At 37.3% G+C, this 24,476-nt stretch overlaps 1 protein-coding gene across 1 annotated transcript in view; it reads right to left on the minus strand.

Moving 5' to 3' along the window:
* Positions 1-24,476, minus strand: part of GIGYF2 (GRB10 interacting GYF protein 2) — a 125,536-nt gene that overhangs the window by 39,285 nt on the left and 61,775 nt on the right. Inside the window, exons 9-14 of the mRNA XM_069469308.1 lie at positions 15,716-15,895; positions 10,601-10,800; positions 10,346-10,508; positions 10,069-10,257; positions 6,872-7,068; positions 5,628-5,787 (exon numbers count right to left, since the gene is read on the minus strand). Of these exons, the coding sequence (XP_069325409.1) occupies positions 5,628-5,787; positions 6,872-7,068; positions 10,069-10,257; positions 10,346-10,508; positions 10,601-10,800; positions 15,716-15,895 (1,089 nt within the window). The remainder of the gene's footprint in view (positions 1-5,627; positions 5,788-6,871; positions 7,069-10,068; positions 10,258-10,345; positions 10,509-10,600; positions 10,801-15,715; positions 15,896-24,476) is intronic.

Here is a 24,476-nt window from a genome sequence, read left to right on the forward strand (position 1 = left end):
CCATTAACAGAATAAAAAGAGAAGATTAGGATTGAGAGAAAATATCTGCAAACCACATATCCATCAAAGGACCAGTATCTAGAGTCAGCAATCAAAAATCTGACAAAGAAAAGCCCCGGATCTGATGGCTTCTCTGGTGAAATTCTACCACACATTTGAAGAAGAACTAATCATAATCCTTCTCAAACTTTTCCCAAAAATTGAAGAGGAAGAAACACTTCCTAACTCATTCTGAGGCCAACATTACCCTAACACCAGTCATACAAAGATATTATAAAAAAGAAAACTACAGACCAATATCCTTTATGAACACTGATGCAAAATCCTTAACAAAATACTAGCAAACCAAATTCACAAGCATATTAAAAGGCTTATATACCATAAACAAGTGGGATTTATTCCTGGAGTGCAAGGGTAGTTCAACATATGAAAATTGATCAATGTAATATACCACATTAACAGAATGAAGGAAAAAATGTAATTTTTCTACATCTCAATTGACGTAGAAAAGTATTTGACAAAATTCAATACCCTTTCATAATAAAAGCAGTCAACAAATTAGGAAGAGAAGAAAACTACCTAAACATAATAAAAACCATATATGAAAAACCCACAACGAGCATCATATTCAATGGTGAAAGACTGTAAATTTTCCTCTAACATCAGGAACAAGGCAAGGATTCCCAACTTTCACCACTTCCATTCAGCATAGTACTCAAAGTTCTAGCCAGAGCGATTAAGGCAAAAAAAGAAATAAAATGCATCTAAATTGGAAAGGAAGAAGTAAAATTATCTCTATTCACTGATGATATCTTATATGCAGAAAACCCTATAAGATTCCTTTTTTTCCCCTAAAGAGACTAGGTCTTGCTCTGTTGCCCAGGTTGAAATGCAGTGGCACAATCACAGCTCACTGCAACCTCAAACTCCTGCCCTCAAACAATCCTCCTGTCTCAGTCTCCCAGGTATAATAACTGGTACTACAAGCACGTGCCACCATGTCCAGTTACTTCTTGAAAATTTTTTGTAGAGACAGAGTCTCACTATGTTGCTCAGCCTGGTTCCAAACTCCTGGCTTCAAGTTACCCTTCTGCCTTGGCCTCCCAAAGTGCTGGGATTATTTATGGGCACGAGCCACTGTGCCCAACAAAATTCCATTGCTTAAAAAAAGGTGGTTAGAATTAATAAATGAATTCGGCAAAGTACCAGGATACAAAGTCAACAAACAACTATCAGTGACATTTCTATACACTAACAATGAACAATGTGAAAAAAAATTATAAAATTCCACTTACAATCAAAAAGAACAAAATACTCAGGAATTAACTAAGTATGTGAAAGTCTTGTACGATGAAAATGACAAGACATTGCTGAAAGAAATTAAAGACCTAAATAAACAGAAAAGCATCTGTGTTCATGGATTGGAAGACTTAATATTAAGATGTCATTACTACTCACATGCAATCTACAGATTCAATGTAAGCCCTATTAAAATCTCAATGATGCTTCTTGCAGAAACAGAAAAACCCATCCTAAAATACATATGGAATCTCAAGAGACCCCAAATAGCTAAAACAATGTTTCTTTCTTGAAAAAGAACAGGCCGGGCGCGGTGGCTCACGCCTGTAATCCTAGCACTCTGGGAGGCCGAGGCGGGTGGATCGCTCAAGGTCAGGAGTTCGAGACCAGCCTGAGCAAGAGCGAGACCCCGTCTCTACTAAAAATAGAAAGAAATTATATGGACAACTAAAAATATATATATAGAAAAATTAGCCGGGCATAGTGGCGCATGCCTGTAGTCCCAGCTACTTGGGAGGCTGAGGCAGGAGGATCGCTTGAGCCCAGGAGTTTGAGGTTGCTGTGAGCTAGGCTGACGCCACGGCACTCACTCTAGCCTGGGCAACAAAGTGAGACTCTGTCTCAAAAAAAAAAAAAAAAGAAAAAGAAGAACAAAGACCTATCTTACAACAGCGATAGTTAAGAACAATGTATTGTAGTCTTGAAAATTGCTTGGAGAAGATTTCAAGTGTTCTCACCACAAAAAAAAATTAGTAGTATGTGAGGTAATGCATGTTAATTAACATGATCTAGCCATTCCACAATGTATGCGTATTTCAAAACGTCATTTTTACATAAATATATAATTTATATTTGTCAATCTTAAAAGTTAATTTTAAAAAATTCTTCTGTCAATTTTATAAGTTACTTTAAAAAAATTCTTTTAAAAAAGAAGAACAAAGTTGGCGGACTCACACTTCTGATTTCAAAGCTCATTACAAAGCTATAGTAATCTAAACAGTATGGTACCAGTATAAAGACAGATACACAGACCAATGGAATAAAACAGAGGGCCCAGAAATGAACCCAAGTATATGGTCAAATGTTTAGATAATGGTGCCGAGACCATTCAAAGGAAAGAGGACAATCTTTTCAACAAATGGTCCTGGGAAAATTGGATGTCCACATGAAAAAGAATGAGGTTGGACCCTTACCTCACACCATATAGAAAAATTAACTCAAAATGCATCAAAGATCTAAAACGATAAACTATAAAACTGTCAGAAGAAAATATAGGGGCAAAATCTTGACAACATTAGATGTAACAGTGATTTCTTGGATATGACACTAAAAGAATAAGCAACAAAAGAAAAAACGGACAAATTAGACTTCCTGAAAATAAAAAAAAAAATAAATAAATAAGTGCAAAAAACAGTATCACCAGAGTAAAAAGGCAACCCACAGAATTGGGAGAAAATATTTGTAAATAGCATATCTGATAAGGCGTTAATATCTAGAATATACAGAGAATTCCCAAAACTCAACAAAAAAATAAATCACCCAATTTAAAAATGGGCATAGAACTTGAATAGACTTTATAGTTTGCATTTGCATTTCCCTAATTATTAGTGATGTTGAGCATCTTTTCATGTGCTTATTGGCCATTTGTGTATCTTCTTTGGAGGAATAAGTGCTGCTAAGGACGTGGAGAAATTTGAATTCTTGTACACTGTTGGTGGGAATGTAAAATGGTAAAGCCACTGTGGAAAACAGTATGGCAGTTCCTTAAAACATTAAAAATAGAATTACAACATGATCAAGCAATTCCACTTAAGCATACCCAAAAGAATTGAAAATAGGGTCTCAAAGAAATATTTGTACATCCATGTTCATAGCAGCATTATTTGTAATAGCTAAAGCATGGAAACAAACACAGCGTCCATAAAAGATGAAATGGATAAGTAAAATGTGGTATATACATACAGTGGAATACCATTCAGCCTTAAAAAGGAAATTCTGACCTAAGCTACAACATGGATGAACCTTGAGGACACTACGTTAAGTGAAATAAGCCAGTCACAGACACTGTATGGTTCCACTTACATGAGGTGCTTAAAGTAGTCAAAATCATAGAGTTAGACTGTATAATATTGGTTGTCAGAGACTTGGGGGAAGAGAAAATGAGGAGTTATTATTTAATGGATAAAATTTCAATGTGGGAAGACAAAATAACTGTAGAGGTGGATGGTGGTGATGGCTGTACAACATTATGAATGTATTAATACTTAATATCACTGAACTATACATTTAAAAACTATTAAGATGATACATTTTATTTTATATGCATATTAACACAATTTTTAAAAGTAAGGGGAAAAAAACAATTAAAAAAAAGCAAATAATCCAATCCAATTGGGACATGAAGAGATATCTTACTGAAGAGGAAAAACAGATAGCCAATAAGCACATAAAAAGATGTTCAACATCATTTGCCACTAGGGAAATGCAACTTAAAAAACTGCAATGAGATATCACTGCACATTTGTCAGAATGTCTAAAATTTGCAAATAGCAACAACATCAAATGCTGGTAAGGATGTGGAGAAACTGGATCACTCATACATTGCTGGTGAACATGTAAAATGGTACAGCCACTCTGGAAAACAGCTTGACAGTTCTGCTAAAAACTAAATGTGCATCTGCACAGAATGTATCAAGGGAAAAAAATGAAATAAAAAAAGAGAAAAACTAAAGTGCAACCAACATACAACTCAGTAATTATACTACTGGGCATTTAGCCCAGAGAAATGAAGACTTATGTTCACACAAAAACCTATCCATGAGTGTTTATAGCAGCTTTATTCATTATAGCCCTGAACTGGAACAAACTACACGTCCTTCAATGGGTGAATGGTTAAACAAACTTTGATACGTTTATATCATGTAATACTAACTACTCAGTAATAAAAAGAAACAAACTACTGATATATGCAACAACCTGGATGAATCTCCAGAGAATTATGCTGAGTGAAAAGAGTCAACTCCCAAAGGTATGATTCCATTTACTTAACAGTCTTGAAATGACAAAATACAGAGATGGAGAAGAGATTAGCTGTTGCCAGGGGGTGTGGGTAGAAGGAAAATGCATGTAGCTATAAAAGGGTAACACAAAGGATCTCTGTCAAGATGGCAATGTTCTGAATCTTGACTGTACCAATGTCAATATCCTGGTTGTATTACTGTACTACAGTTTTGCAAGAGGTTACCATTGGAGGAAACTGGGTAAAGGTTTCATGGAATCTCTCTGTATTATTTCTTGCAACTGTATATGAAGGTACAGTTATCCCAAAATACTTTTGTTTATTTATTTACACATATAAAGCCCTGTTCTCATATATCTTACAATCTAATGGGGGTGTAAACAATGAACAAATATACACAATGCCAGGTAGCAATCAATGCTGTGAAGGAGAATAAGACAGGGCAAGGGGACTGGGAGAGAGCTTACAGGTATACTCAGTAAAATGTTATCATGAAAATGATCCTAATACATTCAACAACCAATGTCAGGTTATAAGCAAAAATTTCTAAAGCAGAAATGAAGAATCAACAAATATCCTTTACAGCATCCTCTCCCCATTCTAATCTAACTTACACACCATACAAATCTTTTAAGGGATTCATTTGTAATATAAGTACTACCTTTTCTCAGATATTTTTAGTAGTTCTCTACCATTTATATCAACTTCACTATACAAAAACATTCAAGGTCCACCAACACTATTGTTATTACCTTTTTCATGGTCAGGGAGACTAAAGCACAGAGAAGATGAGTAACTTACCTCCCTAGTTACCCAGCTGAGATGTCAGAGCTGAGAGTCTTAAGTATTTTGCTTATATCCCTGCCATATTTGTCATCACATGCTGCCATGTATTCAAATTATTTTCACATGCAGGTTGACTATCCCTAATTCAAAAATCCAAAATCCAAAATGCTCCAAAATCTGAAACATTTTGAGCCTCAACATGACGCTCAAAGTAATGTTCATGGGAGCATTTCAGACTTTGGATTTTTGGAACAAGAATGCTCAACCAGTATATATAATGCAAATACTCCAAACCCCAAAAATACCCAAAATCCCAAACACTTTGGGACCCAAGCATTTCAGATAAAGATAATCAACCTGTGTGTGTGTGTGTGTGTGTGTGTATTTCTTCATAATCATGAAGAAAGCCTGTTGACTTCTTTCTCTACTATTATTCAAATTAACTTTAAACAAATTTCCCTCTTAGAGATTCTGGAGATAATGGCAGACACTTCAGTACATAAATTAGGAAGGAACAACCTACCTTGAATTTCTCCCTGAGGATCTTTGTAATACCACTTCTGCATTGCTTCATGCATCAATGGAATTGACACACCCTTAGCTCTGTGCTCTTGCAATTTTGACGCCAATCTCTCATCATCTAATGCACTGTCTTGGAGATAAGCCACCATCTTCTCAGCTTGCTAATAACAGGGGAAAAAAAAACAGATTAAGGAAACAAATGATGCTAAATTAATACTTGTATACATAATAATGCCTACCTTTTTTTAACTACTTGATCCATGAAAGACACTAAGCAAGGAACACAGCAGGTAATTTTAATTCTCCCAATAGTGCCATGGAACAGGTACTATCCCTATTTACGGAAAGGGAAACTAAGGCTTGGAGATGTCAAATCTTGCTCAAGGTCTCAAAATTATTAAGCAAACAAACTGAGATTAAAACATGAACAAGTATGGATCAAAGTCCAGGATTCTAATCAACACACTAACAGGAGTACCTCTTTTTTTTTTTTTTTTTAAAGAGACACGGTCTCATGTTGCCCAGGCAGAACTTGATCCTCCTGCCTCAGCATCCAGAGTAGCTGGGACTACAGGTATGTACCACCTGGCCCATCTAAGTGTACTTTTTAAACTAACAAGCTGTTGCTCAATTCTAAAACTGTATAAACTAAACCTGCAAAAAGAGGGATGTTAACAGAACAAAAGGTTCAATTAATACAATTACAAATAAAATCTTTCACAAGTTTTACTAAACACTAGGCCCCCTCTTCCTTTCTTCAGCATTTCCTACCACTAACTATCCCACTCCAAAAGAAAGAGAAGTTGTTTTGTAGAAAAGGAAGCATGGTATATACAATCTTAGGGAAATCTAGAGACATGAATAAGATGTAACTACCCTGAGAGTTTAACTATTTTTCCTGTTACACTTGAGGCAAAAAATACAGAAGACACCGGGACCATCCACAGCTGCTTGTATTCACCATTTCTGGCATTCCATTAATGTTGAAAAAGAAAAAAGAAAAGTAAACAGCTAAGGGCAAGTCAAGAGCAAAAAATAACCTGACATAATGACTACTACATAGCAGAAACTTATAAGCATGAAATGATTTGAAAGACAATTACCCATACAAATAAAGACTAAATGTCCAATTTTTCCAGTACTTAAAATCTAAAGCACAGAAGTTCTATACTGGAATATTCATGTAACGCCTGCTAATTTTTAAGGTAGTTTGAGAGGAGACAAAAAGAATTACAGGATTTTTACCTGCTCCAAATGTTTGAGACCCTCTTCATCATCTGGCTCTGTGGAAACACCGCTCATACCAGGAGCACCTATGACTGGCGTTTCAACTGGCCGGAGGGTAGGACTAGGATTGGGAACAGGAGGTGGAAGTATGAGAAGAGGAGAGGCTGTATCTGAAGGAATCTGTGACAGGGGCTGTTGGACATCAGGAACCATTTCTAGAGGGGAAAAAAAATTTAGATGGATGAAAATTCTTTAAAATACAGAGACTTATGAAGGCTAACTTTATAATATCAAGTGGGACAGCCTGCTAAATGGGCCCAACAGAAACATGAACCCTGCCAGGAACCCTGAAGCTACTTCTAAGGAGAAGTGTAGTATTTCTCCCTAGAATGACAAAATTATCTCCACAGAATGACAAAAGATAAGGGTTAAAATGTTCCTAAAAGGTCCTTCTACAGTGCCTACCTGTGTCACTAGAGCATCTACCCAGCAGTTATAGGTCAACCTCTTCGAAACAAACAGCATGTCTCCAAATTGTAAAACATAGTTATGAAAGCACCCCAAATCTTCTCAAACATGTCATACCTCATCAAAACCTTTATTTAAAATATCTGCAATTATCTTAAATCAGTACCTCTTTGAAGTCATAGTTAATTCAATATATTACACGTTTTAGGAGTCTACCTGTACAGTGCAGGATGCTCTTCTCAATAAGAATAAAAATTGCAAAAGAGGTTCTGTCTTGGTTCCTATTTCTAACCTCTCAGTATGAAGACGCTTAAAAAGGAAAGGGGAATGGAAGTAATTAGATACAAGTGCAGTTTCCCCTTTGAAACCTTGTTTGTTCAATTACAGATAGCTTCTCCAAATTCCTGTTCCTCTCACTCTTTCTTTGCCAAACTTTTTTAAAGGACAGTCTATACATACACATACTGTATCCACTTCACCACCACCCACATCTACTACAATATGACTTCTACTCCCACCTCTCCAGTAAAGTTCCTCTCTCAAAGATAAGCAGCGACACAAAATTACCAAATTCAATGACTTTTCCTAATCCTTGTCATCCAATCTCCTAGTAACATCTGACATTATCAACCCAATTCTAAACTGAAATATTCTCCTTCATTAGTTTCCCTGTACCCTACTCTCCCGGCTCCACTTCTGCCTCTGAAGATTTTTCTCCAGTTCCTCTTTCTCTACCTATGCTCTAAAAAGAGGAATTACCTGAGATTTCGTTCTCAGTTCACTTTTCCTCTCACCCCTAACAAATATATGCAATCTTTTAAATGTACATTCTCTCTCCGGCCCTAAACTATTCCCATCTAGCTACAGGCCCTCATTAACAACTGCTCTCTAGCCAGCTCTACCTTAAGTGTCTCATCAAAACCTCAAAATCAATGTTCAAAACTCAATTTATTCTCTCTCCTCTCAAATATGCTGCTCCTCAACTTCTACTTTCTTTTCCTGTGAATGTGGCACCTCTGTCATCTTTCACTCTTCTCTCATCTTTACCCTGATATCCACTCAATTACTACGCCCTGCCAATTTCTACTTTGAAATCTCACCTGCTGCTACCTCCCTTACAGGTACACTGCCAACCTACCCTATAGTGACGGCTCATGAGTCTAATGGGTCACAGTGTAGCCCATCTGTCACAAGAAGACAACCTACAACTCATGTTAAAACCGTGTTTCCCATCCTCCTCCTTTTCACACCTTATACTTCATCTAAATAAAAACAGGACCCGATTCTTGCCCATGCCTGGATCAGACCCACTTCCTCACTCTAGCTTTCACTGCTCCCTAATATTGGAATGCCCTCTTCCAATTCATACAGCTACGTCTACCTCCAAATTCTATTTATTATTCCAAGATGTGTTCAAAGACCATCTCCTTCCTGAAGCATCCCAAGAGTCTGCCAATAATGAATTCATATCATTACTTTTTGCCCTGGATTATTGATATATCCATGCTTTATCTCCCATACACACTCTAATAATCTGGGGTTTTGATCTTTAATGCATATCTATGAAGCCTTCTTAAAATACGCATGTTTAAACTCAATCCTAACATCTCCTAAAATAAGGCCTCAGGCATGTACATTCAAAGAATGTACCACAAGCAATTCTGAGGCACATAATAAGTGGAAAACAACTACTACAAATCAAATAGGTCTCAAGATGTACAAGTCCTATCATGCCCGATATACGGAGATTTAAATACTTGCTGAATTCATGAATTCACTCATTCAGCTTTTAGACATAAAATACTGAAAAGAAATTACTAGTTCAATCAGCCAAAATATTAGTCAATTAAGAAAAAAAAATAAACAGATCTTTATAATATTGTAGTGCTATGTGAGGAATAGTGCTAGTTATTTAAGAAACAAGAAAAGATGCCTCTCTTAGCTTGGGGGCTTTGGGTGAAAGAGTGTCTCAGGCATAGAGAAAAGCATGTGCTAAGGCATCAATGCAAGAAAACAGGACACATTTCAGGATCGAAAGGCTTTGGGGCTGGTGAGTAGAGTGTGAGGGAGTTTTAGCTAGTGCTAAACATTAGTGATGACAGATCACACAGGTCCTCAAATACCATGTTAAAGGTGTAAATTTTTATGGTGAATGAATCAGACAATTAAACTTTCAACATCAAGCATTACAAAGTCATTTTTCAAATAAGTACAAGAAAAAACATGAAAATGAACAATAATATTGCATTATAAGGTCTGTGGGCAATTTAAACCAATACAGTGACACTGGAAGAGACATATTTTAACCTTATTCCCTAGCAAAAATGATGGACAACCACAAATTCATCTGTGTTCTCTTTTTGTTCTCTTTTGGAACAGTAACATTTTGGTGTGTCATCTGGAAATTTAAGTTGGGTTCACAAACAGACATTACATGAAAGGACGATCTGATATGGGAATTAAACTAATGCAGAAGATCCGACCCCCAGTTTGCTAAAGTGATAACAGAGTGGCTTCCCTAGGAAGTCAGAGTCCTGAGCCCCACTCTTGCAGATTCTAACTCTGTTTTGGTGAATTCTGAAATGGATACATATGTGGAAAGCATTGACAGCATTTACTGGCAAAATCATCTGTTTCAGTAATTCACCCATTAGAAGCAGTTCTAGGAGGTATACCCAGAAGTCTATCCTATCAGTGGCCTCAGTAGAATCCTATCTTACATCTTGTCCACTCTGACAAATACATACCGTCCCCTCTGCTGGGCACTTTGGCTGGTAAACTATTTTCTGTCCGAGTCTCCTCTTCAGCTTTCTCCGTCTGCTCAGTTTTAGGTTCATCTTTCCTCTCAAACTGTGCAGCTTCCTGAGACTGATGGTCTGAAGGAGAGCCTGGTCTAGCAGATGAGGATGGGATTTGGGGTGTTTCCTCACTAGCTTCTGGAACATAAAAAAATCTTAAGTGAACTTAGGAAAGTTTTGGTTTAGTTAGGGGGGAAAAAGGGTAAAAGGCAAAAAGAGGCCTTACCAATTCCTACTCTATCTGTCTTCTCTCCCTCTTTCTTATTTGTCTTATCAGGTTCTTTGGCCTCTTCATTATGGCTACCCTCAGAGTCAGAGCACTCCTCCCCTTCCTCCACAGGTCGAAAGTCCATCTCCTGCTCTTCTGGAATAGGTTCTTTCTGTACTTTCTGTAGCAAGAACATAAAACAAAAGGTCAAGAGCATATTTGGCTTTGGTGTGAGGTCAGTGCTTGATGTGACATTTAAAACAAATTTCTTACTTTTAGAGAGAGGAATGCTCCAGATGAGTCAAATGTGCCCATTTCTTCTTCAGCATCCTCTAAGCACCATTCAGGCAAGCTATCCCTGTCGTCATCTATGCTCCCGCTGCCAGAGCGCACCCTTCGGTAACCCCGTTCATCATCCCGATCTCGAAAATCAAACTCAAACCTCCGACGTCGTTCCATGTGTTCCCGCCAGCCTGCAGAACGAGGGCCATCTGGGATGAGGAGGCGGACACAAAGCTTAGAAAAGTTTTAGGGTGGTATATGAAAAAGAAAATCAGGGATAGGAAAGAAAGGAGAAAACTACCACAGACGGCAAATTCAAATAGACCAACCTACTAAAGAGAAAGTTAGGCAAATTAAATGAAGTTCAGCGCTCAGAGTATATATATCATCACTAAGTGACAACGATACTTATTTTAAGTATTGAACTATGCAACATACTCTAAAGCTTTAAAAGATAAATTTGAAACAAAGCATGTTTAAAAGATACTATTCGAAGTATAAACTTTTAGTAAGCTCTAGGTATCTGACTAAAATGCTGATTAGCCACTCCTGTGGCCTACTCCTAGGCTGGACATACAGCGCTAGATATCTGTCCATACTGAAGTTTATGCCTTCCCTCTGGCAGGTCTCAAACCATTTCCTTTCTTCCCATGAAAATATCATTTATGAATAAGGCCAGTTCCCTATGTCAATTGACAATATCAAGGTCCTCATGCCTACTTACTACTGCCAAGTTCCAATTTGTTATTCTAATTTCCAAAAAAAATCACGGACTTGTAGTGTCAACAGTTAGCCCACTATCCTAATTTTATAGTTTAAGAAGTAAAACTCTGACAGCAGCAACAACTTGCACAACAAAGTAGAACTAGAATCCAATTCCGCATCTCTGCTACCTATTAAATATGAAATGTCCAATTCTGAATCAAAAGTGTAGTTTATTATATCTCAAACAAGAAGAAGCAGTACAATTAATCAAAGTATGTGCATAAACTATCAACACAGTTTTGCCATCTTAACGGTAGCTTGTTTATGCCAGCAGCTAAGAAGCCTGAAGAGTGAGTGGTGATGAAACCATAAAAGGCGTTTTCCACAGCTTGTTGAGAACTGAATATTTTTCCTTGCAAGAAGTGGTCCGAAGCCTGGAAGATGTACTAGTCAGTTGATGCAAGGTCTGGTGAATATGGTGGATGACGGAGAGTTCCAAGTCCAGCCTCTGTTATTTGTGTGATACGTGACCCAGCGCTATCTTGCAAGAGAACTGGCCTGTCTCTATCAACCAATCTCGCTGCTTAATCGCAGGCATCCTCATCATTTTGTCCAGTTGGTTGCAGCAGACATCCACTATAATCAACCGACCAGGTTCATGAAGCTGTAGTGGACAATACCAGCGCTGACCACCAAACTGACACCATTAGCTTTTTATGATGAACTTTCAATTTTGGACTGTGTTTCAGCACTTCATGTTTATCCAACCATTGTGTGGAACGCTTACGATTGTCAAAAAGAATCCGTTTTTCATCACACCTTAACAACACAGCGTAGAAATGGTTCACCTTTATGTCATGACAGCAAAGAAAGGCAAGCTTTGAGACGATTTTTCTTCTGATGCTCGTTTAATTCATGTAGAATCCATCTATCCAGCTTCTTTATCTTGCCAATTCGTTTCAAATAGTCCAATATTGTTGGAATAGTAACATCAAACCTTGCTACTAATTCACGTGTAGGTTGAGATGGATTTGCTATTACTACAGCTTTCAGCTTATCATTATCCACCTTGGTCTCAGGTCGCCCACGTGGCTCATTTTCAAGATTAAAATCACCAAAACAGAACTTCTCAAACCATCAACCTACTGTGCATTGCTTAGCCACATCCTTTCAAAACACTTCATTGATATTCTGCATTGCACTGGTTCCACGATGGAACTCATATTCGAAAAAAACACTCATCTTTGACTTCTCCGTGGTTTCACAAAACTTGCTCTAAAAAAAATTTGACAGATAATCACAGGCCAAAACGTGTGTTTCCAAGGCTGAGGATGTGCCTTCACAGTACAAATAAAACAAGAAGTGTCAAAGTGAAATATCAGAGACATCAACTGTCAAACTTAGTGCTTAAGGAAATTAGGCATTTTATACAATAATATGTTTACTGTCCTTTCCCTTTTTTCTCATCTCTTAATTCTCCCTAGAGAGTTTTTATTTCCGTATAATACCCCAAGGAACATTCCTAAATCCACCCTAGCATACCATTTACTGCATCTACTTTCCAACAGAAAAAGACAGCCTTGAGAACAAAAGATCCTACTTAAGGTATTTTTCTAAAAAAAAAAATGGTATTAAATCTCTCAAATCTGAGTTTTAAAAAGTCTTAAAAAGAAAGGCAGGCTTTCATCTATTAGAATTTTCTATCCTTGATTGCTTTCTCTGTGGAAGATACACAAAACTAAATGTTCTTACTATTGGGGCCCATTTGCTAAAACCAGAAACCTAAAAATAAAACTAAAAATAAAGAGCAAAAATGTTAAGATGCCAAATACAGGTAGCATCTTATAAGCCACTCACAAAAAGATAAGAATACATTATTCACACACTCCCATCCCTACTTACAACAACAAAGACTATTTATTACTTCCTATGAAACTCAGAAATTTTATACTCAGATTGCTTAAATGTAAACTTAGAGCCATTACTCAAAAGAAGTCTTCACAATTAAATGTTAAATTCCAGATACTACTATCATTTCTAAACAATCTAAATGTACACTGTGATAGGAATCTATCCTTCTTGGCACCTGGATCATGTTTCCCTCTTACTGAGTTTCCTAAATTCAGCTCTCAAGAGTAGATGTTAAACTGTCCTTAATGTCCTAATCTCTACACATATCCAGCTGGAAGCCCTACTTTAATAAAACTATAATCCAATTTGTTGCTGCCTTACTGATAGTTAATCAAAAATTTTTTGTGGGTTTTTTTTTTTTTTTTTGAGATGGGGTCTCACTATGCTGCCCAGGCTGGTCTCGAACTCCTAGGCTCCAGTGATCCTCCTACCTCAGCCTCCAGAGTAGCTGGGATTACAGCTGCACCACCACACACAGCTCAATAAAATTTTATTCATGAAACTAAATGTAGCAGGTAAGGCAGATCTATAGCTTATTAAGGCTGACCACTACTTTATAGACCTTACATTTGAGCTAAAGTTGGATATTATTTTCATAAAGATAAAATCAGTCAAAATAATTAGCCTTAAATTTTTACTGAAACTCAAATAAAAGATTACAGTCTAAGAAACGTTAAGAGCTAACTTATAGCAACTGCTATAATCAGACTAAACTTTGAATGTGTTGGGTTCAAAAAGTAGATGGTTTATCACTATACAAGATATATATGTAATGGAATTCAACTTGTATCCCCTAAATCTATTATAACTTTTAAGGGGGGGGGGGGAGTAGATGGCATTCTTTTCAGAAAAAAATGCATTTACAGTATTTTTTCAGACCCATATATCTTTATATCCCCCAAACTGTCTTTAAAAAATATGTGGATTCCAGTCATAGGTCTGATTTTAAAAAAAAATATGTAAGTTATATACATATATACACATATATAAAATCTATATATATTTATATAGATAAAATTTTGGAAGATTTACAAGTTGATGACAAAACTGACATGAAAGTCAAATATTAGGGGGAAAGAAAGATTTAGAAAAATATAATATCTAACCAAATTCTAAGTTGCTAAGTAGGGGGTACTTTGTTTAACTCCCTTTAATAAAATCAGTATCGGACATTTGGGCTCAGAAAACACTGTTCAATCTTCCAAAACATTCACCTTGTTTGGTTTTGACCAGCTGCAATTTCTCTTCTTGCTCAGCCCAGATCCTATCCATTCTTCACTGTATGCTTGTTGGGAACATAGTCTACAAACCCTTCTGCTTATAGGCAAGCTCAGCACAAAGTGCTGTGATGCCTTGAAGAGAACCATACCATTTGGTTGCCCAAGAGACAGACTGATGAGAACTGCCTCAATCTTGTGATGTAAACAATGCCCACTAAGGATAGAAAACCCACCTAAGAGGCAGTCATGAAGAGTTAGTATAAAAGCATCATAACTCTACCCAAAGATTAACTTTACTATGTTTCTACCTACCTACAACTCCGTAACATACTCTAAATGCTTGTTATATTGTCTACTCAGGTCTAGGCTAGAGGTTTAGCTAATAACTTGATTTTAAAAAGTGAAAACAGGTAACATTATTATAATTTCCTCTATTAAAGGTAGTACACTTCCTTGCACATCGTGGATAAAATATTGTTATGCACATCAAGTTCATCAGGCATGTTCACACTGTTTGCTTCAATTCTATGTGACCCCATGGCTCAAACTGTAGCTGCATCTGATTATCATGAGACATGGAATCAGCACCGTGGCTGGGGTGAACTTCAATACAAAGCACCAGTGTCTTCAATTACCACCATATCTAATGTCTGAGAAGAACAGTTTGAAACATTCTTAAGAGACAAACAGAAGAACTTTAAAAACCACTAATCACTACTATTCTCTCTCCTTTCTCTAATGTTACAGGGACAAAAGAATGAACTTGTGATTATGTTTTTGACCTAGGTTTAAAGTTTATTCTTTAAATAAGGTTAAATCATATTTTCAAGAGGGAAAAAAATGAAAGAATAAATCCTTTCTTATACAGAAAAACATTCATTTTCAGGGATGGGGCACATATTTAAAGTGTATAATTATACATTTATAAGTTTTAAAGAATGCTAAAAAAAAGATTCAAAGATTTAGGTAAAACTGAATGAAACCTTCTCTCATTTTTGCAGTTGAGGACAGGTGCTTCCCACTACATTAATCTGTCCCCCTCACCAAAAAAAAGAAAGAAAAGTGATTTCAATCAGCTGAATAGATGTGTTGGTAAATTTTCAAGCTGAAAATCTTTTATAATAATAAGACTGAATGTGATAGCATAAATACTATGACTCGTCTTTTTTTTTTTTTAACCAGTTTATCTTTTCCACTTTATCCCTAACTATTTCCATCAAACCATCCCTTATTTCAGTCTTTTTGTGCCTTCACTAAACAGACTTCTTACCAGGACTGTGAGGCCGCCACCTCTCTCCATCCCTTCTTGATCCAGCTAGTCGCCAACCTCCATCTTCATCTTCTCCATTTTGTTCCTCTCTAAAGATACGCCAATTTTCACTTTCTGACCGTATGAACTCATGCTTTCTCCCTACTGATGTTGGTCCACCTTCCTCAAAATTTGGTCTCCCTGTAAATGAAATAAGTAAACATGGTAAGTAAACATGAGCCTCTGCCATGTTTAGTAGAGATTTTGAAAACAAACTTGACAGCTCAAATCATGCTTCCCTGCAAATGTATCCATATTAATGTTCAGGATGTATCAATACAGTAACTATAAATATTAATATATGCATATATTATTAGACAAATTTCTTAAAGCTGAATGTTCATACACTAGGCAATTTTTTTAAAACAAAAATAATATGTGCATTTAAAAAAAAAAAAACAGGCATGCAACAGAAAGTGAATCAATCTTCCTCCTATACAAGACCCTCAGAGTCTCACTCCCCAGAAGTAACCGTCATCAAGAGTTTCTTACAAAGCCTTCCAAAAACCATCCATAGGAATACTTTTGTACGTATAGCTCCCTCATTCACACACAAACGCCACCCTCAGAATGTTATACACATTGTTTTGTACCCTTGTTATTTTCACATAACAATGTATCTTGCCAATCCTTCCTCACCAGCATATATTTTTTCTAAGTTATATAATATTTTTTATTATATGATATACTTTATTTGACAGAACCAATGCTAGTGATTCTACCTAAATAGGTGATCTGTACATTGCAACCTCTCTTTTATTCTAAAACAGACTATAAGTTCAAAAGTATAGACTGTACATTATAATTTTTCATTTACTCTAGTATCTAGTGCAATATTAGGCACACAACAAATTGGTTTTGGACAGAATTCAAAGCTATGTCTAATTTAATGTCTCTAGAGTGACATTAATGATAAAAGAGAGCCTGCTATACCAAGTAAACTAAATGGTACTTTAGAAGGACAAGATAATTCCAAATTGTGCAAATTCTTTAGTCACCATTTCACATGTGCTAACATATAATTCATAACATTTAGTAAATCTCATCTTAATAGTAGTTGAAAAAGCAGAACGACATACACTGATGTCCTCAATTTACAACTATAAAAGTTACATATTCTCTCAATAACAAACTCAATCCTTTTTCATTAAACCATACTAAAAATGGAGGAATAAAAACTGAACAATGGCGTCCAAAAATGAGGAGCTTCTGATTTCTGGTCATCCTCTTATAGTCCACTTTACACATATTAAGATTCTACATCCTGTTTGCCCACATGGCTTTAGGTTATTACCAGGTATCATTCTATTAAAGGATAAAATATCTTGGGCTGTGAGGCAGTTCATTTCTCCACCAGCTAGGAAGGACGTGTTGAGGTTGGCATATATATACATCAAGGACAGTAACTACTATGGCTTCCTGTGCTTTGACGAAACCTCAGATGCGTGGCCTCCCGGCCAAGTATCTGCAGTTTCATGTTGTCAGAGCATTCATTGTATCCCTGGGGGTTGCAGCTTTGTGTAAGTTTGGTGTGGCTAAACCAAGAAAGAAGGCATATGCAGATTTCTATAGAAATTATGATTCTATGGAAGATTTTCAGGAGATGAGGAAGGCTGGCATCTTTCAGAGTGCAAAGTGATTTTGGAATATAGATGAATTTCTTTGGGTTGATTTACATAGAAGTTTGTCACTGACCTGTGTTCCTGAGCTATGAATATGAGGGATGAGGAATAGTTTCTCTTGATAAATAAACAATTAATACAAAAAAAAAAAATCTTGGGTGTGGCAGAACATTATCTGCTGGGCAATATGCTACCTGTTTTCTTACTTGCCAGGCAGCCTCTGAGAGCCCCCAACAATCCCTGCCTACTGGTCTTCATGCTATCAGCTCCCCCTAAGTGTGGGCTGGATTTGACTGACTCTCTCCTAACAAACATTAGACAAAGTGATGACATGCTACTTCCAATATTAAGTTTAAAAAAACCATAGTTTCCATCCTGGATGCCTTCTCTGAAGATAGCCAGCTGCCATGTGGTAGGACAGCCCTTGTGGAGCAGCTCACATGGCAAAGAACTGAGGCTTGCTACCAGAATCATGAGTGAATTTGGAAGCAGATCCAACCCCCGTTGAACCTTGAAATGACTGCAGTGCAGGCTGACACCTTGAGTGCTGTCTCATGAGAGACCCAGGCCAGAACTACCCAGCTAGGCTAAATTGCTCCTGGATTCCTGGCCCACAGAAAGTGAGAGGATTAAATGTATGCTGTACCCAGCCACTAAGTTTTGGGTTAATTTGTTACACAGTCATAGATAATGAAATATTTATCTAATTTAATCTTCATAACAATCCTCAGTATTAGAATTTTTTTCCCCATTTATAGCTGAGAATATTGAGCCTCAAAAGGGTAACCTAAGAAAATTGTGTAAAGTCCCCAAACGCTATTAAATGGCACAGATAGGATTCAAATGTTAACCTTCTGATCATTCAACAAATTTTTATAACACATGGAGTGCCAAGTTTTATGACTCAAGTGCAGAAATATACCATGTCTGTCGTTGGGTTAGAAAACATCCCAGGCTCTCTGTCTTAGCGTAAGAGACAATCCATTTTACAAAGCAATGTGCACATTATATGACTTCATGAAAAAATATAGCTATATTTACAAAAGAGAAACAAATTTAAAACCATCTTGTATTCTCAAACTGTTGGGAAAACCTGTACTTGTAAAGTTTGAATGATCATTTATGCATTCCTTGTTCCAAAAAGGATTTGAGACAGAAATTTTGAAGAGAAAGGAACACAGCATCAAAGTAAGAATGACGATCTTGGAGTCATTAGACCTGGTTTTAAATTCTGGCTCCAATTCTGATCTGTACACCTTGAGTAATGAAAACCCAATTACTATGGGGGCAGGAGGATGTTGACGTAAAGTATCCTGAATCTATATGAATATTAAGTTCAAAACCATTCTAGTTTAAAAAATCTCTAACAAAGGTGTTCAAATTTTGTTACTGTGATATTATGATTTTATATATATAAATATATATATACACATACACACACACACACACACACATATAGGTTTTCATCCATGGTTCCTGGCTCATAACTCCCATAACCCTTGTTACAGTCTTTTGTTATAATGTTGGGGCGCTTTCGGCCTCAGAAGCAGGCCTTAGGAAACAGAATCTCTCTCTCTGACCTTCTTCTGTCCTCCTCCTACCCAAGGTAGGACTCTGATCTGATTGTGGGTCATAAGATCCTCATTCCAGAGGGGGTCCTGCCCCATACTCTGGAGGAAGGAGTAAGAGGGAGAGCAAGAAGAATCTTAAGACAGGCCTTGCTGGGTTTGGATCACACTCTTTTTAACCAATCACATTTCAACACGGTTGTCCATGCTTCAATCACGCACAATCAATGCAGTCTCTATAAAAGGCCCAAAGGACAGGGTTCAGAGGTTCCTGGAGGGTGTTACACCTGGGGAGGGCATAGAAGCTCCACGCCTCCTCCCCCATACCTCACCCTATACGCATCTCTTCATCTGTATGCTTTATAATAAACCAGTAAATGTGTTTCCCTGAGTTCTGTGAGCTGCTCCAGCAAATTAATCAAACCCAAGGGGGGGGGGTGGGTCATGGGAACTTCCAATTTGCAGCAGGTCAGCCAGAAGTTCCAAAGGCCCGAACTTGTAACTGGCATCTTAAGGCGGGGAAGTGAGGGGGCAGTTTTGGGGACTGAGCCCTCACCGTGTGGAATTTGACACTATCTCTCGGTAGACAGTGCCAGAATTGAATTAGAGGACACCCAGCCGGTGTCCACTGCTTGGTGTGTGTGGGGGGGAACCCCACATTTGGTCACAGAATTTTTCTTCTGTGTTGATGACTGTTGTGGTGTGGAGTTTAGAGGAAAGCACAAGTTTTCCCTAAACCAGTTATTAAGTGATTGTTTCCACAAAATAATTTCTAGAAGCTGCAATATGCTTTTTGATACGTCAAATATTACATAACAAATAACTGCAATAGATTTAGATTATGATTTCTATGGTAAACTAAGCCAGAATATAATTTTGGCCAAGCACACCCCAGAGGCAACAGCAAAGTAGATGGAGTTCTGCATCTGGGGCCACTGTCATTTTCATAAGAGAATGGTGAAAAGGAGTCAAGAACTTTTAAATACACTTCACTCATCTCCTTTCCCCTTCAAGAAAACTTTTTATTGAAGTATCACACACACACACACACACACACACACACACAAGGAGCTCTCAAAAATCTTCATGTGCCCTCCTAATCAGCCCTTCCCAAGAAGAGCACTGTCCTGATTCCTAGCCCCAAATATTAGTTTTGCCTCCTTTTTAACTTTTTTATATAAATAGAATGAATATTCATTTACATCTGGATTCTTCTCCTGAATATTATGGGAGAGTCATTCACTTTGTTATAGAAAGTAATAGTTTAGTTCTTTTGCATTGCTGTACAGGATCTCATTGTATAAACAGCCCACCATATATTATTCTTACTCTACTACTGATGGACAGTTACGTTGTTTCTAGTTTTCTGCTATTATGAATTGTGCTTCTATGAACATTCTTGATTATGAATTTTGGTGGGTATATGTTTGCATTTCTGCTGGGTATATACCTAGGAGTGAAACTGATGGGTCAGAGTATGTTCAACTATTGTAAGTACTACCAAGTATTTTCCCAATGAAATGGCACTACTTTACTATTCATTTGCTTGTTTGTTTTACTCAAACCTCCAGCAAACATTAACAGGACTGCCTCCTCCTCCTCAGACAAATACAATTAGAGACAAGATTGAAAAACTTAGACACAGCTTATGACCCCCAGGTCCACATGGCCTGATCCATCACAGTTAACAAAATGCACCGATACAGCTCATCTGATCCTTATCATAACCACAACAGATAAGTCAAACATCACCATTTCCATTGCTACTGTGAGAAACGGGATACCTGTAGGGGGTTCAAGATCACATAGCTGAGTCATAACCAATCAGAACCTAGGCAGCATCCAAACTCCTAATCCATGGTTTACTTCTGCTGTATTATTCTCAGTGGTTTACTCACAAATTAGACCCACTGGAAGCAGCCAGAAATTCTAGAAAAACTGAAATAGGAAGAGGAAGATTAGGGATCAAAGTTCAACAAGCTAAAACGGCAGTAGACACACCATGTATGGTACATCTTGGGTTCAGAGTTTGTCAACACCTCTAAAAAGCGAGAAGACAGAACTATATTTGTTCCAGTCTTCCTACAGAAATGATTTCAAAATGTATGCCCCTGAAAAAATGGTAAGATCAACTTCCTTAATATAAAAATTGCACTCTAGGCAAAATTGCTCTAAAATATTAAATCATTTGTAACCTAACTGAATATAGATTTATTTGTCTAAATATGGGCAGGTAAGTGGGAATGTCAAAGAGGAACTTCATCTTGGAAATTCAAATTGGAGTTTAAAATATATATATTTGTGTAGATGGGCACAGTGGCTCACATCTGTAATCCTAGCACTTTCGGAGGCCGAGGCAGAAGGATCACTTGAAGTCAGGAGTTTATAACTAGCCTGAGCAATGTAGCAAGGTACCATCTCTACAAAAAAATTAAAAACTAGCAGGGCATGGTGTGCACCTGTAGTCCCAACTACTCTGGAGGCTTAGGTGGGAGGATCACTTGAGCCCAGGAGTTTGAGGCTGCTGCAGTGAGCTATGATAATGCCACTGCATTCCAATCTGGGCAACAGAGTGAGATCCTATCTCAAAAAAAAAATATATATATATATATATATATATATTTGTGTGTGTGTGTGTGTGTAGTCCTGATATAATTTAAAATAAATGATAAATACTAAAGTCATTCACAGGCAATTTAGAAAATGGTATCTAAAGTTCCTTTCATATCTAAAAATCCCAGCATTCTATACTGACCAAGGCTAAAATGAGTGAAGGACACCCATGTGGCCTTTCTCAGCATTCAAAATCAAAGTCTTCCTCCTTCTGTAACTTCAGCACAAAGTTCAGTTACCAAATACTATATTTCAGTTGACTTCTTTATAAAATATCAACAGACTAATTTATAAACAAGATGATTTAAAAGTGAATCTAACTGAATAATTTACAAATTCATGTCTGAACCAAATTATTCCTAACCTATAACCAATGAATGAGCTCAGAACTGTGAATCCTTGAACTAGAAGCACGTTTGGTGCCAGGATGCTTTTTTCTTTTTTCTGGGAAAGGCTCTAAGGCTTTCATCAGTGTCTTAAAGGCATTTATGACCTTTAAAAGGTAAAGAAACACAAATCTAAAATGTAATTTTTTCTATTCAATATAGCAAACGACTATTTTTTTTTTTTTTTTTTAATTTTTTTTTTTTGAGACAGAGTCTCACTCTGTTGCCCAGGCTAGAGTGAGTGCCGTGGCATCAGCCTAGCTCACAGCAACCTCAAACTCCTGAGCTGGAGCGATCCTCCTGTCTCAGCCTCCCGAGTAGCTGGGACTACAGGCATGCACCACCATGCCCGGCTAATTTTTTCTATATATATTTTTAGCTGTCCATATAATTTCTTTCTATTTTTTAGTAGAGATGGGGTCTCGCTCTTGCTCAGGCTGGTCTCGAACTCCTGAGCTCAAACGATCCGCCCACCTCGGCCTCCCAGAGTGCTAGGATTACAGGCGTGAGTCACCGCGCCCGGCCTCAATATAGCAAACGACTATTTTATCAGGAACCTATAGTACCTATATAATACATTTTATGTTCTTAACATCAACAGTAATATAATATGTGTAAAAGGTGCTAAAGTACATATGGAATATGGACTACATATATAATTTCCCCAATGGCAGTAAATACTTAATTGTTTCTGTCTTAGTATATTAAGTCTAAGTAGGATTCCTCTAAAACTAAAATTAAATTAAAATGTAGTGTTGGTTTTTGCCTGGTCTAACTGAGTGGACTTCCTAAGGAGAAAGAGCAGTAAAAGGGCACCTGTGTGCATGTTTGACTTACAGCCAAAAATGGTGTTTATGGAAAACTTCAGATGGAGCAAAGAGGCACTCAGCCAACAAAATCTACAGCTGTGAGACTTGGAGCTTACAAGTGCCCAATCTCCAAAAGCAAAAGTGGAATTATGGGACAGACTTTGAAGCTTGTTTATGTGCAAATTTTTGTAAGCAGCGACTTTGTATTCCTCTATTCAGATATATATTCTCTGATCAACACTAAAAATATTTTCTAACACCAAAGAAAACAGTGAACGAGAATCCCACTCAAGTGTTGATACGTCCCCCTTCCCCAGCCCACAATTACTTGTAAACAAAATTCAGGGTAGCTAGGATAGAGAAGTTTAAATTCTATACCTGGAAATTCGCAATTTTTCTCCCAGCCCAACCCCTGAAGGATAACAACTGCTCAGCTGGTTAACATGGGTCCTGAAAAAACAGCCATTCCTGCCTAGAGAAAGATTGGAGGGCTGCAGCACATCAGAATCTCTTTGAAAAAGCTGCTCATGCCCTTTGAATATATTCCATAATCCTACTGCCCTCATGCTCAGCTGGCACACACCCAGAGGCTGCCTGAAATCTCTGGGAAGACAATCAGTAGGTGGGCTTGAACATGCAGACTAGAAAGAGACTAGGCATCTTCTAAAGAAAGCTAAATAAGTACACTATGTAAGCAAGAACATGGAGACCACAGCCAAAGTTTTAAAGCTGTGAAATTACCTATGTACACAGGCAGGAAACTGCACTCCAACTAAAGGTTTTATTTTTTTCAAGCACAATGTGGCACATTTATGAAGTATGTGCTATATTACTTCAGTCAGAAAGAAAATAAAATACCTTTAGGGCCAGAGAACTGGATTTAACAAAGAATAATTTACCTAGTCTTTGCACCTTGCTTAAATATCATAATGTTGAATAAAAACTAAGTCAATGAGTGAACAGGTATCTAAGCATTTATGTTTGTTCACAGAAGAGATAGTTAAGAGCTATCTCTAATTACTTTACTATGAAAACTTTAAAAATCTAAATCACAAATTCTGCTTAGATGAGAGGGCCTGTGAGTTTTAGGGTGAAGTTGGCATATGCATCTGTGCCAACATCAATGTCATTCCAGTGAAGAAGTCCAGGAGATACCACCCCAAAATATATGCTGCTTTTGGTACGCGGATTACTTCAAACTGAGAGGACGTAGGGAACAGCAAGGACAGGGAGGGGCCTTCTCTGAGGTCCCCTTATCAGAAAGGAATTTATTTGTCCCCTCCCCAGAATATGATCAACCAAGGAAGATTACCTTATCACAGGAGATAAGGTACCTCGCCCACATAGACTTTTTGTCAGAGGTACCTATTCTTCAGACAGTTCCTCCTAGAGTTAACTTTCATTACCTGAGAGAGTTCGTTTACATAACAAGACAACCTTTGTTCCTCATACATTTTCTCCCCTCACCCTCCCATAGCTTGTCAACACTTCTCCCAGAAGCCCCAATTCTAATACTATAAGAACTTTAATCATCTGGCCCTTCTTTGATTCTCGTATTTTGTAAGACACCAGTGTGTACGCACATAATTAAAATAGTTGTTCTCCTGTTAAATCTGTCTACTGTCAGTTTATTTCATAAACTCAATCATCAAACCTTCAGAGAGTAAGAGAAAATCTTCTCTCTCCCGTACACCAGTTAACCTCAACCAGAAATGAATTTAAAT

The sequence above is a fragment of the Eulemur rufifrons genome, chromosome 1 (genome assembly GCF_041146395.1).
Source record: "Eulemur rufifrons isolate Redbay chromosome 1, OSU_ERuf_1, whole genome shotgun sequence".
Classification (NCBI taxonomy): domain Eukaryota; kingdom Metazoa; phylum Chordata; class Mammalia; order Primates; family Lemuridae; genus Eulemur; species Eulemur rufifrons.